At 39.1% G+C, this 18,076-nt stretch overlaps 1 protein-coding gene across 1 annotated transcript in view; it reads right to left on the minus strand.

Moving 5' to 3' along the window:
• The window catches only part of LOC139125221 (transcriptional regulator ERG homolog), a 55,174-nt gene that overhangs the window by 26,933 nt on the left and 10,165 nt on the right, over positions 1–18,076 (minus strand). Inside the window, exons 3-4 of the mRNA XM_070691319.1 lie at positions 13,716–13,784; positions 720–767 (exon numbers count right to left, since the gene is read on the minus strand). Coding sequence (XP_070547420.1) covers positions 720–767; positions 13,716–13,784 — 117 coding nt within the window. The remainder of the gene's footprint in view (positions 1–719; positions 768–13,715; positions 13,785–18,076) is intronic.

Genomic DNA, 18,076 nt, shown 5'->3' on the forward strand with positions numbered 1-18,076 from the left:
AAACCAAGCTTCACCGTACACTCCGCGTTGACTTGTTATCATCCGGGTAATCTCTGCAACTTACTTAGTAGTCTGACCTTCACTGCGATGGAGCCTGCGGACATATTTCATTGAACTTTGACCTCATCAAGGTGAATAATTTAGCTTTGTTCTGCTCCATGGGGGCGTGATACGTGTCGTCATTAGTCTTGCCGTGGAGGTAGAAGTGTTTCTACTCTAAAGTCTATCACGGCGCGGACAAAAAACAACGCCTTTCCTTTGGTTGGAATATCAACGACATAATATCTGTGCTTTGTGGGTGTGATTGATGATCCCCATAACACCGAATGAAATTTTGAACTTTTTCTCTCTGCTTTGCCATTGTAGGATTCGTCAGTCCCTGTCACCATCATTGGCTGTGTGTTGTACAAACAACACGTCGACCAAAACCAAGTAATGTCTGTCACATTTGCTTGTCATTACATTGCCACTACCACCACCTTCATCAGCACAACAACAACAAAAAACAAAAACCATCATCATTGTCATCGACTTGACCGCTAATTGTCCTCATAGACACCTTCATAATCCCTTCAGTTATAAAAATGAATCTCTCCAAGCATCATTGACAGCGAATCCACATCGACAACACAAACAAGAAAAATAATCAATTGAAGTCACAAACACTCATCACTCAACATTCAGCAGTAAAAACACAGATAAGAAACTTTTCAACGTACCGGAAGAGGCAAGTCGGCTACTGGCAGCACCGAATATTTGATACGGATCTGAAAATTAAAACATGGAGGAAAAGCTGTTTTAATGATGAGATCTCTGGACTGGTGTTGACAGCATCGCTGTTATAACGATTGTAAGCAAAGAGACGATCGCAGTTATCAATATTAATTTCATTTCATTTCTTACAAGAACAAGCGCATATACTGCATCTTCCTGTAGGATATGCAAATACAATGAAGGAACAAATGAAAGTAGAGTGCCCATACAGCCGTTCAAATAGCAATGTCATTGTTGGCAGATGGTTTCTATAGCGGTCCTCAATAACACTGGACTTGACGGACATACAGCCTGTGTTCACAGGTTGATCATTAAGCATTTGGAGGTGACCATTGGGAGTATAAACGTGAAACTGTATTTCCAAAACAAAACGAAAACAATGGTCTGATGGTTAAGTCATAACTCAATAAACACAGCTGATGGCGTTCTAAACAAGTCCTCCATCTCTGTCATTTTTAACATGTCAAATGTAAACGCACGCACATATTGGAGATTTTTGAGAATCCTTGACAAATACGATTCCAGTTGGATCCAATGGGTCAATCATTTAAAACCTAGAATTGCATTTAATTCGCATGCACGCACGTTTGAAATGCTTGGAGGTAGCCGCTATAGATCTATACTGGATGTCCCGTCTGCGTCCCAAAAATCCACGAGAATGTGATAAGACTTTGCGCAAATATGTTTAAAAATACTCGATATGTTGAGTTTGGTACCGATATGTGAAAACTACAGCAAATGATAATTTATCCCAAGATAATTTACAGATATTTTTTTGAAATAGCATTTTGATTCTCCTTGATTCTGAATCGAAAGACTTCAATCACTGCTGTATATTATATCTATCGACCATTTCATTGACATCCAACGAAGTCTGAATTTTCGGAGACAATTTTTCTACTGCCCTAATGTATCGCCAATGTTAGAGTTTTTTATTGTTTTTTTCACGTGTGTGTTTCTTGATTGAGGATCTTGACAAATTTAGCCGACATGCCAGGAAATGTTATCCACTCAGAACCGTTAGCAGCGGCAATGGCTGTCGTCCAGAAGTGGTTACCGCCAGGCTCGTGCGGCTGCAGTCACGTGTCTAGGCAATAAAACAGGCGGCAATCTTGTCACACAAATGATCAATAGGTGACCGACACTTCAGATGAGTGCAAACTACATTTGACCGTCTTTTCAGTCGTTTTCACTAGTAGGTGCGAAAAATTCTGCTCTTTGCGTCCCTACTTACAAAGACAATACGATTGAAGACAAGCGTAAATTCAGACCAGAGTGGACTGAAAACACTTCAGCGCTCTCCTTGTGTCCCTCGTCGGCAGTCATTTACAAACTCTTGTTAAGTTCTCATCACCGACACTGTATTTTTGTCTCCCATCCTTTGTAAATTCGCCGGTTTCCGATGACTTTTCCTTCCGAAACCGCTTCTAGATTCGTTGAACTAGAAACCTGAAATAGCTTGCTCGCCAAGGACCCACTCAGCCAGTGCCGAGATCGGCTGCCGCCTGTAACTACGCATTGAAAGAAAAGGGGGAAAAACTTGTCGACATATTGTGTAGCCGACCGTACTCATTCCTCACGCAGTTTGTTTATTTGAATCGATAAATTATGGATCGACCGTTTAAGTTCTGACGGTCAAAACAATGTGAAATGTTTAAACTTTGTCTTCTTATTTCAATTATTTATCTCTAGCTATGTTTCCATTTGCAACAGGATCCTTTTCTCCCGCTTGGTTAAATTTATTTATTTATTTATTTATTTATTTATTTATTTATTTATTAATTTATTTATTTATTTATTTATTTATTTATTTATTCATTCATTCATTCATTCATTCATTCATTTTGGACACTGTCTTTCCTGCCATTTAAAGTTTAACTTCTTCGATTCATTCAACGGTCAGACAGGCTGCTTCGATCAATGCAAACAACACCGTTGACAACCGATTTCTCTGCTCTTGTGTTTGTTTGTTTGTCTGTTTGTTTGTGTTTGTACATTTGCTAAAATACTATCTCTAGGTCTTGTTTACGGAATAAATTGGAAAATTCCCATCACACGAGCTGCATAATTTGAATTACATTAATTGCCCTACTATCTCTTGAGTTCATTTTTCATTTCATTTGTAAAGACATGATGAAATACATTTCACAGTAATTCCTTATATTTTCAGTTTGTTGATGTTCAAAACCACAGACAGAATTTGAACTATCTTCTCTGCAAAGGGAGATGACGGCAAATTTGCGAGAACAAACGATCCTAATTTCGGCTGCCAGATCAAGTTCAACGTTTATGAAACCGAAATTTCTTTGTTGTGCTTTTCAGTATATTTGACAACCTTCTCAAACCGCCGTACAAGTACAAGGTGTGCCATGGCGACACAAGCATCGTCAGCTTTAATATGGTTCATTAGGCACTGAAAGCTCTAATGCTCATTTTCTGATGTCGGCGCCTGTTTTTTAAATCACTGGAATATTCAATATTCTCTAATTGTTCAGTCATCGTTTATGTTCACCCCATTTCCCCCCTTTCATCATTACCCCCCACTAATGGCGGCAGTCTCTAATGAAAACCCCCTCGTTAAAAAACAAAAAAACGATATCACAAATTTATATTTTATCATGATGTGTAGTTTGAATGGAGTTAAATAAGTCACTGATTAGTTGTAACACGGAGTTTGATGAATATTTGTATGATATTTTCAGTGCAGTAAATTCACAAGCTTTTTTAAATATTGTTTTTTTCACCTGAAGGTTTCAACGATCGGCTCTTTTATGCTGTGAATGATCAACTAACCAGGCATGAAGCTGGTGGAAGTGTAAATGGTACCGACTTTAAATGCCGCTAATTGTTATATTTATGCAACAATTAACGTTACATTTAAGGTGCCAGCAACGCTTCAATACGCCATCGGTTTTTTTCACAAAGGCCCTTAGCTTAAGAGTGATTCATACAAAATGAGCGATCACTGCAAATGTCGGTGTGCCGATATGAGTACTTCAAGATTTTGAATACTTCACGAATAGAAAAAGTTAGCTTATCATCACAATGAGTAACATTGTGCTGACGAATTTCAACCCTGCATAGCTACCAACCTTGCATTGTTGCCAACCTTGCATTGTTGCCAACCTTGCATTGTTGCCAACCTTGCATTGTTGCCAACCTTGCATAGCTATAAACCATGCATAGGTATCAGCCATGCATAGCTGCCAATCCTGCATAGCTGCCAACCCTGCATAGCTGCCAACCCTGCATAGCTGCCAACCCTGCACAGCTGCCAACCCTGCATAGCTGCCAACTCTGCATAGCTGCCAACCACTCCAGTTTGTGATTAATACTGCTGTGCAGATACATCATTTTTTTCTAAAGTCAAGTTTGTAATTTAAATGCTACTACAACAATTTTGGCAAAGCTTACACATAAAAAATACTAAAGTATGTAACAATTATATATATATATATATATATATATATATATATATATATATATATATAATATATATATATATATATATATATACATATATATATATATATATATATATATATAATATATATATATATATATATATATATATATATATATATATATATATATGTAAAATGCTCTTTAAATTTAAATTGGTCGACAGAGATTCTAGTCTATCATTACTAGGTAATCTCGTGACCTATAGGCAGGCTATAATACGTAGAATGTTAATGGCCTGACGCTTTATTGCCAAATACATGGCTCTTTCGCTGGCTGAGCATTTTGGCTTTTGTAGCCTAGCTCAGTGAGCTTGTGCAGCAAGCTAAGCCCGCTAAGTAGTCATGGCGGTTGGTACTGGGTCAGGCAACACTAGTGAGTAGCTAGTGAGTGGCCGTGAGAGAGTCTAGCCAATGACTTGATATCTAGGGCCAACATTTACAGATGCAGTTAATGAACCTACTAAATCTTTTTTCCTTTCGAATTTTTAACAAGGAATTCTTTGATCCAGTACAATTCTCTCTTTCCAATCCTTGCTGCATCGCTGCGCATGTATGTTTGTCCACCGTGGAACGTTGCTATCGTTGTCAAGATTCAAAGAAATGCCAGCAGCACGTCACAGACGAAGTCAAAAGATAAGCTACAAAAAGTCTCCTCAACAGAAAAGTATGTCAACAACCCCGGTAATGAGTACACGCTATATAACGTGTTTCCAAGTGCCCCGTGCCGTCATATATCACCCGTATTGAAAAAACATGGCAAACCTCTTCAAAGACTGGAGGTTGCACGGAGTCGCTAAACAACGGCAAACTTTACTTGTCCAAGTAATTAACATGTATGGAAACGATAAATTAGCGATAACATGACCCTGGTACCGTCACCGATCCATTAGTCACGCTTACGAGATTCAATCCGCGGCGTTATGTAAATATCAACATTATCCAACAAAAGGTCTAACGCCATCTATATCAAATAAATGTCATTTGTACTAGTAAGATTTCGCTCTATATCAATACCAACCCTGCTATGTGACATGATTACGCAATTTTTGAGACATTCGTCGATAGAAATAAAGTTCAGAACGATAAATCAGAGTTTTATGATTTTTCCCCATTTACATCAGACTGTATCGGCGATGGAGCCGTGAATGGCGACAAAACTCCCCACTTTGATGCTTGCCTGCTGTCTATTAGCTTCCCTCGCAAAACTAGTTTTTCAAATTCATTAATGGTCTCTGTATCAGCTTTCACACTGACATATTTTAGAATAACTGGAAAAGGAAAACAACAATTAAGCACTCAAAAATGCACTCAGGTCACAATTATCATGGTTAACGCGATCCGACTACTGGGTTCCAACCTGAAGTCGAACCAAGCAAAAACTGTTATCATGATGATCGGACTGTATTTGGTCATCTACATACTGAAAGTAAATTTTAGTAGTGACGACATTTAGCCAAGGAAATGTGAAATGTGATGAGAGTGTTTTGTAACGATGTGTTGATAATAAGTATGGATGTAGTCATCATTAATATCGACAATGATGACAAAATCATCATCATCATCATCATCATCATCATCATCATCATCATCATCATCATCTTCACAGCAACACATAAAAGAACGAAACTCTGATTGCAATAAATCAATATTCAAAAATAGTATTTTCTACTCTTTGTAGCTGAACTTGACGTCGTGTCATCATTAAGGTGTTTCCAATCGCTCACAATACTTGGATTCAAAGTTCTACCGCATCGGACAGTCACAGCAGGCGTATAGTTGTCAAGTGTCTTGTCTTCTTCGCTGGATTGTAATTTTGTCACCTTTTTCACACAAAGTCACCCCTTTCTTTGAAACTAAGTCCATATGCTACGGCACAGAAACACCCATAATCAGAACCGAGTTTGTTGGGCGTTGATCATCCCATTGGCAACTCAGTGACTCTGAACCAGAGAGCACATGAAATTACGTTTGACGTAGTACCGGTAATGATTGGCGTTACTGAATGCTGTGAGATTGAGTTCATACATCTCATGGGCATCTAACCACCGTAGATGAACCTAACACAAAACGTCCTGTTACACTAGTTTCATTTTTCGTTAGTATCTAGCTAAAAACGACTGCTGTTGGCTAAAAAATGACTTCCACGCACAAGAAAAGATGAAAGCTCTGTTGAGAGTTGTGGAACAGTAGCCTTGAAGAGCCCTGACGCGGTAATGTAATAACGGCAAGATTTGCCACTCGATCATCTCTGAGCGGGCCCTCAGTTGTTGAGCCCTGTAAAGCAATCATTTCGTCCAGTGGGACAGCGAATCAGACCGAATACAGTTAGTGTTTAAAAAGACCAAGTGTGCTCTTTTTAAGTCTCTTGTGTGCAAATGAGAGCTTCAATTCGGGCTGATGCTAGTAATATTAAATTAAGAGTCTGTTCGGATTAGTTCAAAAACAGCATGAATTGCCCACTAGTTCGCTCCGTCAACTGGAATAAATGATTTTACTTGTACGCTGTTTATTCATACCCTACATCGGTTGGTTGATCCGCGTCGCGAGACGCTGTGAATGTACCCTTGCCTGACCAGCATCCGTGTAATAACTCCAGTCTTACACATACTTAGGTTCGCCTCGAATTGCCCTTTGCATCACAGTCCGTCAGCGCTTCAAGCGGCCGAGCGGGTGACCCTCGCGACCCCGCCATCGCGCAGCGCGAGAATCCATGAGAGAGTGGATCGGCAGCGGTACATGACGGCGCTTCCGTCTCTCGCTTGTCTTCCGCTAATGCAGACTCAAGTAGGAGAAAATTACAGCGTGTAGTCGTCATCCAGCTCGTTTTTCAAGCGATTGTAATCGATCGCATCGGTAAATAACTGGGAGACAGCAATGGAAATACATCATCGCAAGAAGGAGGTGTTATGTATCTGCTAAGATTTACCCATCACCGTCAGAAATGGTGTTCAATTTGACAAGAAACTCTCTCTTTCGTACATGATGTATATGTTCCAAAACAAGTTCCGCGTTAACGATCCGATTTTCATTTCGTATTTGTTCCAATTCACTTGCGTGCACATAATAAAACCGTTTATCCGCAATTAATAAGGAGCGTTTGTGATTTTCGAAAAAAAAACTAGTGGGTGAAATGTTGAAACTTTCATTCTAATGTATCACCTGGCCAAAGGAATACAAATCATTCATTTATTGTATGCAGTCACTCATACATTTAACTGACTATAGACCACTTTTACACTAATGTCGTTCATACAAAACACTTTTCCCTATTGTCACAGATGTTCTGAGTTCAAATTCACGACTCTGACCAAATTGTGCGATTTATAATCATCCAATTTTGTTTACCTTCAAACCGAAAAAAAATGTTCCCTTAAAAGTAAACTTCAAAATATCACCTAGAAAATAGGATGACAGGAGCATTTATTCATTTATTTATTTATGTGTTCATATATTTTGGCTCGTTCGTTTATTTGGTGAATTGATTTTCAGTCATACGTCTGTATATATTTATTCATATATTTGCTCATTTGTTTTTGTTTTTGTTTATTTTAAATCATATTTATTGCTTATAACAGTGATTTGGAGATCCAGAGCACATATATTGAACTATGTCACGAAATTTTGTCGATTACAATACAATTGGTTCCTGAAAATTTTAATTTGTTGACTTTCAAAGATTTGATGTGAAAGCAAAATCGTTTTCACAGAATTGCTGAATGACTATAAAACTTCACACATCTAAAATGTAGTCGAAGTGACGCGACGTCGAACTTTTTTGGACTTAAAGTGTTCGCAATTAACTACCAGACACGTCATGACGTAATAATGAGTGAATATATGAAGCAAAGTGGCTAAATATAATTTTAATTGGACTTTACTGATTTTAAACTTCTCCGACGATTAGCGTTAAAATCGTCAATTGTTAGCGTCCGTATGTTTCGAGCCTTGCTAATTTCGCTGATATGTCTGTCATTGAGAAGAGCGGCGGACCCTTTTTCTTCCTGTCTCTCCATGACAACGCCAGCATAAATATGACGCGGTCAGATATTTTGACCATTAATGATTCGATCGGAAAGATGTAAGATGTCTTGGAAATGTGACGCTAACTGCCTTCCTGTTCCATACCCGTCTCTTGATAGAGATAGATTCACGTGGATAGCCAAGTTCTGGGCTGCCTGTATCTAATCGAGTATAAGGGCGATTATATTCAAATCGTGGTCGGCGTGAAATTGATTTGTATGTTTCAATAATTGTGAGTGCCGAGAAAACGGTCCGGCCTTACTTATGACGATTTATCATCAAAACTGACAGAGTATCTGTATTCGTTATTTATTTAAAATATGCAGCGAAGTCATAAACATCAGACTGACATGATGTGAGAAATGAACAACGCTGAGAAAGACGTGGATCGTCTTTGTTCTATCTCTTATTGCCGCCAGGAATGATCCTTGCGCAAAATACAATGCGTGTTTTTGTGTGTGTGTGTCTATCACGTGACGTTGGCGCCAAATCACGGAGACAAGACAGCATGTCTCTGATACCGCAGCAATGAACAACTTAGTGAACACCAAGCGAAGGGACAAACGTGTACTGACAGACGGGTTAGGGGAGAAAATGAGGAATATAGGCAGTGAGGGAGAAGGTTGCACAGAGGGAGAGGACTCAGGAAGTGGATGTTGTCGATATTTAAGACAAAGTTTAGGCAGGAGGAGTGTCTTCATGAATGTATAGAAAATATGTGACAGCACCAAATTCCTCATTTCTTGTCTTTGTGTACACTCAGTGTTAATTAATGTCGCATTAATTTATTTTATATGGGTTACTTTTCTTATGATGAGTACTGTTCTGATAAGTATTGAGGAAGTTTTGTACTCTGACACAAACGCGATAAAAATCGGAGATACGTTTAGAAAGGAAGACAACCCCTTCCTTTTCCTACGGGAACATCTTTTAGATCAGACTAGAACTCTGGACATGAATGTTCTCAGGAATATTGACTTTATAAGGCATATGATGTATGCCATTGAAGAGTAGAGGAATAACGGATACAAAATTCAGCCGTACAAGGGCTAACCTGCTGAACGCATTATGGGATAGTCCTACAAACCGCACAAAACCAGAAATTTGGGGAATGCCGTAAGGTAGAATGCGCCTCGGGGACAGATAATCAGACTTTCGAACTGATACAATATCATCCTGGTCTACCACTTATGACGGCTCATTTTGAAGCTTATGGGGCAAATTTTAAATTTTCACCAGCTTAGTTTTGTGAAAATCAGGAATTTTATTTTCCCCGTTGGGATAACGCCGGGATGGTAGCCATTTTGAATTTCAAATATCGTTATTAAATATTTTTTCCTCTAATACCAAGATTTCCATGGTGACCATGAATTTTATTCTTTATTTTGAAAGAGAATGGTCGAAATTTTACTCGGGGAAAATGTGAGCAAAAGTCGAAGTCTTTTACTTTCGGTGCGTGAACTTCCTTACGTTGCCAAATCTAGGAAATCTTGTGGTTCGTAAATGAGATTCGTTACGAAATACTCGTGCCAAGTTGTTTACAATATGATTTGTTCGTTAGGCCTGATATTGAAGTGGTGTTCTGTTGTGAGGTATTCTCTTATCGGCTTGAGTTTCCTTAATTCTCATCACTCAGACTTGTCCAGTTATCTTCAAGGAAGGGGATTTTTTCTATTATTGTGAAACAGCCTCTTTCGTGAAAATAAGCGCGACATTGTGAAACGTTTTCCTTCGATTTGGAAGATTTGAAGAAAATGCTCCCTTGGCAAATTTGCAAAGTAATGCGACTTCTGTTAATTTTCAGCTCCGGGCGCTTCTTTAAAACCGAACCCAAACCCTGAACTCCTGAAGAGTGTTAAGTAATATTTCAGGACTGTTCTATGCAATGTTTAAATCTCTTTAAGTCTGTCATTTTATTTCAGATCTAGAATGCATGGTGTTAGGCTAGACTGGCTGCGAAATTCATGTTTACATCTCTGAACAAGCTGGATAACGAATTACGTGCGATTTACCCAAACGAGATCCCAACACAGAACAAGAGTTCTCGATCGAGGTTGAGTGTGACGCTGCAGTGTCGTCGATAAATGTGGCGGCGATTGGTTGCCGATAGCTTCCTCCCCCATTTCAAAGGAGATGTCAATTTCTTTTGATGTCCATTTCCGATGTGTCATCGCATCCTGCTATCAGCAGAGGTGTTAGCAAAACACTTGTCTCGCGATGAAATCGACACGAAATTTACAACACAATGCTTGCGCAACATATGCTCCGAACAGACGACAAAATTCAATCATTTTTCCCGCCTTATCTCGAAAGCATCGCATACATCATGGACCGGTGCATATGTACTTCGTTCACCGACACGTTTCTTTTATATTCCAAATAAATTTAAAATACATTAAAATCGCGGGATGTAGAGATGCAGTTTTTGCTATCTCTTCCCGTTTCCAACATTTTTGGGACTGGTCTCGTAAAAGAACAATTGCTACCATTTTTGACAATATTTGTGTTACTTTTGTTCTACAAAACAAACACATTATTTTCTCCAATCTGTAAATGCGGAGTATTAGCCTTGCGAAGGCAACGCTTCGTGCAGAATATGCAAAGTCAGTGTTGATAACTGAGTTCTAGTCTGTAATACACGAATTCAGTTTATTCAATTCAATTGTTGTCAACATTTTTGACACTTCCAACGTACATACGGCATGTAAGTGGTTGAACACTAAGGTTTTAAAATTAATTTGTAGAGTGGAAAAATGATGTTTCTATGTATTTTACAGAAGTATTCTAGATTAAAATGCTGAAATCACTGACATCAAAAGTTACAACTAATGGCACTAGGTAAACATGTCCACGGCAAATACTTAGCCGCGTATCCTAGTACCAATAATAATGAATTCAAAATAATAGGGCTTCATCTTAAAGTGGCGTCACTACATTTGGAGACAATGTCCTGACATTGAACAACATGCCATTTCCAACTGTCATGGTGATCGCGCCTGTTTGTATGGATTTTGTGTAGTAACGTACTGTCACGGCTTGATCGGCTACAGTCATGGCAATACTCGTCCATCGCCATCACCCCAATCGCTCTACACTGCATGTAAATTCAATGGTAATTAAATCCCGCAATGGTGTTTATTGAAATAATTGAAATCAACTCTGAATAACATTTGTTATGAAAGAGATTGCTATCTTGGTGCCAGACAAATTGTCGGTCTTTGTCCCTACCCATGTCCATTCTGATACGCATCTTTCGGGGGGAAACTCTATCAAAGCCCCTTTTTGTTCTCCTTTTCTTTCGTTCGTTCATCCGCGTTCGAATTTTACTTTGCGTACACAATTAAGATAGTAGCCATGGAAACCAGCAGTTCTTTCGATTGGATTATAAATGTCGACGGGGTTGCCCATTTTTTTTAAAATCCCTGGTAACAATAATTTAATTCTAATCTATAACAACGCTCCTTCCTTTATAGCAGAAACATTCCTCTACGTTTCTTTAATTATGTTTTAATTACATATTTTACCATAATTAATCATTTCCACCACGGGACTATTTTGTTTTGCCCGCGGTTTATTATCCATGGCTGTCATTTCACACGGACGTGTGTAATGATTCCTCATTATGGAAGATGTAATCTGCCACTCGTCCGGAATACCAAGGACACGTATCGCATTTTAATTGATGCAAATCTATATGATTTAGTGTCTGTTCGGTTGTCAAGATCGCATTTTCTCTTCATCTCGTATGGAAAGTTTTCAGTTTGACATGAAAAATAATTGCAACGATGTAGCATACTGAACTAGATACAATTGCAAAGTTGATAAAAAAAAGCAGCTTATCTCGAGCCCCGGTCTCGAGCTCTCTTGACTTTAGGGAAAGAATGATACAAGAGCTGAGCCGTACGTGTCTTCGCCCTTGTCTTAGTTGTGGTTAGATCCTCTTTTACAAAATCTCCGAGGAGGGAACCGAATAGCGGTATCACATCTAAGTAACGATGTTTGGTGAAACACCCAGGTAGCAGAGTAAGTCAGCTGCCATGCCAGGTCTTTCATCGAGTACAGCGAGTACAGAGGCACATCAATCAAACAAAAGTTACTCTGTTCTTTTTTTTCTTTCAAAATTAAAACCACATTAATGTCCTCTTGTCAACATCGTTCATCGTTACAACCATTCAAGGGCTGCCGCTTTCCAGTTTAATTTGTTGGAAAATTAATTTATAAGCGTTCAAATAGTTTGGATGACTACACCATTGTGATACCAAATAATCACAAAAATCAGGTTATTTATGACACCATGCAGCTGAACCGACAGAAATGAAGTGCTCGCATTCAAAATATTGAATCGGGTACCCATGGTACTCTCTAACACTATTTTAAGATAATTATTTTTTAATTAATGTTAGAAACTTAAATAAACGCAATAAATCTGTACGGGCAGTGTTTTCACACTGCCTCTTCTGGAAATATGCCTGAAAAGTGACAGACCATTTTTCACGAACCCGCCCCCCCCTCTCTCTCTCTCTCTCTCTCTCTCTCTCTCTCCTCTCTCTCTCTCTCTCTCTCTCTCTCTCTCTCTCTCTCTCTCTCTCTCTCTCTCTCTCTCTCTCTCTCTCTCACTCTGGCATTTCGACAGTATTTCGAACTATAAGCGTTTCCCAACTCGACATCGGTCGAGCGTGCAAACTACTGTGCTGCAATGAAATGAACTTAGCTGGAACTGGCAGAGTAGCAGACGACACTCAGTACGTCTATCAGGACAACCGCGCCAAAAAATTGACATAAATGAGAGAATCCCAGTCTTCGGTCGAGTAATCTATCATTCATTCAGAACGGATACCCTGTGCACTTCCCCCAGAACTGTCAACAAAGGCAACGCTATTATGCTATGCAATTCACCAGCTTCAAATCTTCCGCTTTATTCAGGGAATATTTCAGAGATATCCCGACAAGAAGCCAAGACAACAATGTTCATATCTCTCGCTGCATCCTGCATGGATGCTGTGAATTGGATAGGAGAGATTTTAATTACGATATCGGTGTTGTGACTATCTGATACACACATCTGTCCAGCTTTGACAGCTCTCAGTAAATAGCCAACATGCCGTGTGTTTAGATCAAGTATTTTCAGGTTGAATGTGTAAAGTTTCTTGGTTATGATTGCATTAACCCAGTGATCTCCTCGCAAGAATGTACGCACTCCATTGGTAGCAACATATAAGCTTAACTTACCTACGGACAGACCTACAGGCCCACCTACCTACTCAGCTACCCGCCTATACAGACAGACAGACAGACAGACAGACAGACAGACAGACATACAGACATACAGACAGACAGACATACAGACATACATACATACATACATACATACATACATACATACATACATACATACATACATACATAGAGAAGGCAAGCCTAAAGTATGTTGATTTGCATACATATAATCTACCTCACCTGGTCTGATGTGCGTGTGCGTCGGATCCATGGTGGGTTTCGGTACAGGTGGTATCGATGAAGCGTAACCTGGGGAGAACAAATATAACAAATCACTGCACATATACATCATTCTAAATCACAGAATCTAACTTGTGTTGCACAAGATATTTATTTCGATACAAATTGAACAATACTACATACTATGATTCTGAATTGTGTATACCAATGGGGCTTGATTCTGGTGTACGCGTCGATATATCAATCATCAATAAAAGAAAACTAAATAAATGGATCAGTTAGCCAATGAAGCAATGATTATACACATTTTTTGTTTTCCTCGTGTGATCATCGCGTTTGATCCTTCATTGGCACCTTACAACAGCTGCAGTTCATCTTGGTTACTTTGAAGATATCCACATGTCATTTGTATGCAAATGTAGCCACTGATAGAACCTGTGAATTGCAGGCCAAGGCTTGGTGGAGCTGAAAAATATCGGGCGAAATATCTCTCTCTCTCTCTCTCTCTCTCTCTCTCTCTCTCTCTCTCTCTCTCTCTCTCTCTCTCTCTCCTCTCTCTCTCTCTCTCTCTCTCTCTCTCTCTCTCTCTCTCTCTCTCTCTCTCTCTCTCTCAACTCGTTTCCCAATATACATCGCCTTCCATGATACGATATCAATCCAAAATAACAATTACAAACATATATTTTCAATGTAAGGTTTTTTTGAAATTGTAAACCCCTTACCCTCTACAATCCCTCCCTCAACCCTCTCCTGCCTTCTATACCCTCTTTGTTTGAAGAGAGCGTGAAGCACAGAGTTTGCACATTGTGGTTGTTTGCTAAGCTTTAATCAGTCCGTCAATCATCAGTTTAACTGACTCAAGTAAGCGTCTATCTGACTTCATGTCTGTATGTCTGTATGTCTGTGTGTCTGTCTGTCTGTATGTATGTATGTATGTATGTATGTATGTATGTATGTATGTATGTATGTATGTTTATATCTTTGTACCTTTGTGTGTGACAGTGTATATATATATATATCTGTGGGCCAGTTTTGTGTCCTTATTTTATCGGCTTTCGTCTTTGTTTCTATCAGTCAATTATTCACATTGTCTGTATGTCTTCATGTCACTTACGCCATTTGACTATATCTATATATGCGTCTCCCAGTCCCTCTGCTACCTCCAACGTTTTATGTCTTCTTCATTTGGTGTACGTTTGAAGGTTTGTGGTTGAAACATATTGGTTCATTTGAGTGTAGTCCTCGGGTATGGTTGGCCCTACCTGAATGGGACAGGCACATAATAACGATTCAAAGAGTTGCTTTCGACGATTTCTCGCGGTATGATTGGACTCTCGTTCCAGTTTGACTCAATTTATTTGTCATCTTCTCAGATCTCTTTGTTCGGCATGAGAGTATTTTTCAGCCGAAAAGCGATAACCTTGACTTCTGCTTCAGCGACACTGATATCAGCCGACATGCTTTAACCGCCGCCGCAGACAAAAATAGTTTCGGCGGGAAATTTACAGCGAGCGCTTCAAACTATTATCCTATCAGTGTGGCGCCAAATCGAGATCCATCGGAAACTGAAATGTGGTGTAGGAAGGAAAAAAAGGATGATGACATACCCGTCCGGAAATTTGACAACTAGATGGATGCAGAAATCACGACGGCATGCCATGTAGTTCCATCGACTAGATAACGCCTTGGGACTAACTAAACATCGTGACGACAAAATATTTGACATAAAATGCTGACACAGAGCGTAGAATTTTTTATTCTATCCTGCCGACTATAGATATTTTTGGTGGGCTGAACAAAATATCAACGTGCATTTGTGGTAGGTTACTTTCATGATTTCCCTCCGGCGGGAAACAAGCTCTTGTGAATGGCGTTATATCTATGTCTACACAAAAACGTACTCCATAGAACTCAAATGAAATCATCGTCACATTATAAAGTAAAATATTTACTTTTTAATTAGGTCAGAACATTATTTAATGCGAATCTTTCATGACACATAAACATTATAAATTTTGGAGATTAATCATTTATTTTGACCGTTATGGCCAGTGGCTGTGTTTTGCTTTTTTCTCTGTTGGTAACAGTTGCAATCCATTTTACTCCGAAAATGCCGTTTTGACTTTTTCATCAGTGATTTTTCAGAGACTGCCTACGTAAGGTTGATAGTTGTCAAAATTGGCGCGCATTCATCGGCCGATTGAGTCGATCAGTGTGGTCGCCATATTGAAAGCGACTTGAGTTTAATGCAACACGCCCTGACAAAAAAGTTTTCACAATCGCATATAATAATATTCGATCGAGTGTTGGTGACAACAATGGGCTTTTGAATACGATCGCGGCCATTCAAAGATTTAATTCGATCCTAAAAACACCACTTTAAGAAATTTGAAACGATATTTAAAGTTCAAACATTCGACTTCTCTGTTGAATTGAAAAAATCACGAGTATGAAAGAAAGATATCCCCGGGGAATAATCGGAGAAGTCGATTTTTACTCTAAATAATTGTTACGAGATCGTTAGCATGAAACCACACGAACTAAAAAACATACTTCTAAACTTTAAGACAACGATATTCGTCTTACGTTCTTATAACGACTTAATTTACTGTCGAGTTCATACAAATAAATGAAGACATCGCTCGTTTTTTGAAAAATTAAATGTCTCTTTTCCATCCATTTTATGCAAATTTTCAGTCCAACTAACATTAATTCGCCGACAATTTAAGGTCATTTTTGTCATTATAAGGGAAAATATTCAAGACTAAAAAACTCAGAGGCCTGTTTGCATCGTTTATAAGGCTTCCTTCTCACATATCACATTCACCCGAGAATGAGAACTCGGCACTGTACAGGGGAAAAGCTGTTCGTTCTTGGAGATCAAAGAAGATGCATTGGTTTTGCATTACGGTACAGGAGTGCAGTGTGTCTATGAAAGATAGCGACATTTTTCCCGCCAAGGTACGATTGCCACATCACTTATCATCACATTTGTATGATGCTAAAGAGTGACAGGTCAGTATTCGTTTATGCAAAGTCTACCGGTGACTTTGTTTGCGTATGCTAATCTGCATAAAATTAGTCATTAGAAATGGAGAACATCCATGTGCCTCAGCTCTTGCACTGTATATCACTCTGTAGCTATGACAGAGTCATCTCTGAGTACGAACATGGAAAAACGCTGCTAGTCGAAGGTGGAATGGTTCTGTCAATCACAAATTGCAAAGTAGAAACCAATCGTGATCAAAAAATAATGATAATAAAGAATTACAAACAGAAGCGGACGAAAAGTCTCCAATGAGTACGGTAATTCAACTCCATGTTGGCAAGCATGTATTCGTATCCATGGCGTACTTACGCTGATCAACACTTTGACAGATTAAACTCATATGGAGATTAAGACTACCATTCATTACACTGAGATGTGTTTTAGTCAACTCTGACGCTATTAGCCTAATCACCGGGCCAAAGATAATCTGCAACATCTGCTAGGTGTGATGGTATTGGAAGTTCAATTACTGTACTGAGATTCGGAATCGCTGACCAACATTTCCTGAAACGAACACTCGCGCGTCCTCAGTAAGATTATGGCGACGCGGTGGATTTCGCCGGGGCTGTCCAATATGGCCGTAATGGAAGTCTCGTGTCGGACACAATTGCTACAGCACTTTCCAAAGTGATCGCGATGTTCGTTGGCGAAATGACGGAGAATCTGCGATCGGATCAAGTGATTTTGGAAGGGATTTTGCAATTAGGGGATTAGGGAATTATACGAAATAGCCCTTTGACACTGTCCGACCAGGTTTCTCAGCGTTGCAATGGACAAACCATAGTAATTGAAATACGAATGATTCAGAGACATTTCAATATCATCGTTATACTCGGATATACTTGGATATTCAGCTGCTCCGTCGTCTATCCGCCGAATGTAACCTACACTCAGTTGATTTTTTTAAACTTCCTATATGATTTATTTCATCTATAATAAAGTCGATTAAATATTAAATGCTTAATACTGGACAACAAAGGAATTCTGTCTGGAATATCAAGTGACTTTTGTACAACCTAGGTAACGAAATGGTGAGTACAAGCTATTGTTTATCTGATACGTTTGGGTTTTTGTTTTTTATATTTGTTTGTTTGCCTGTGTGTTTTTGTGTTTGTTTTGTCTGTTTTTGTTTGAGACTTCAAAAAAGTAGCGATCTCAAATTTAGGCAAAGAATGGTGTTCACACTAGGTGCCACAGTTGAAGCAATGCTGTCCGTGTACTGATAAAGGGAAGCTGCCAACAACACTATAACCAATGCGTAGCATTGTACAGTCAGGGACGATTGGTTTACATGCCTTACAGGAGATCCTAC

This window comes from Ptychodera flava, assembly GCF_041260155.1.
Source record: "Ptychodera flava strain L36383 chromosome 3 unlocalized genomic scaffold, AS_Pfla_20210202 Scaffold_25__1_contigs__length_14229661_pilon, whole genome shotgun sequence".
In the NCBI taxonomy this organism is placed as follows: Eukaryota; Metazoa; Hemichordata; class Enteropneusta; family Ptychoderidae; genus Ptychodera; species Ptychodera flava.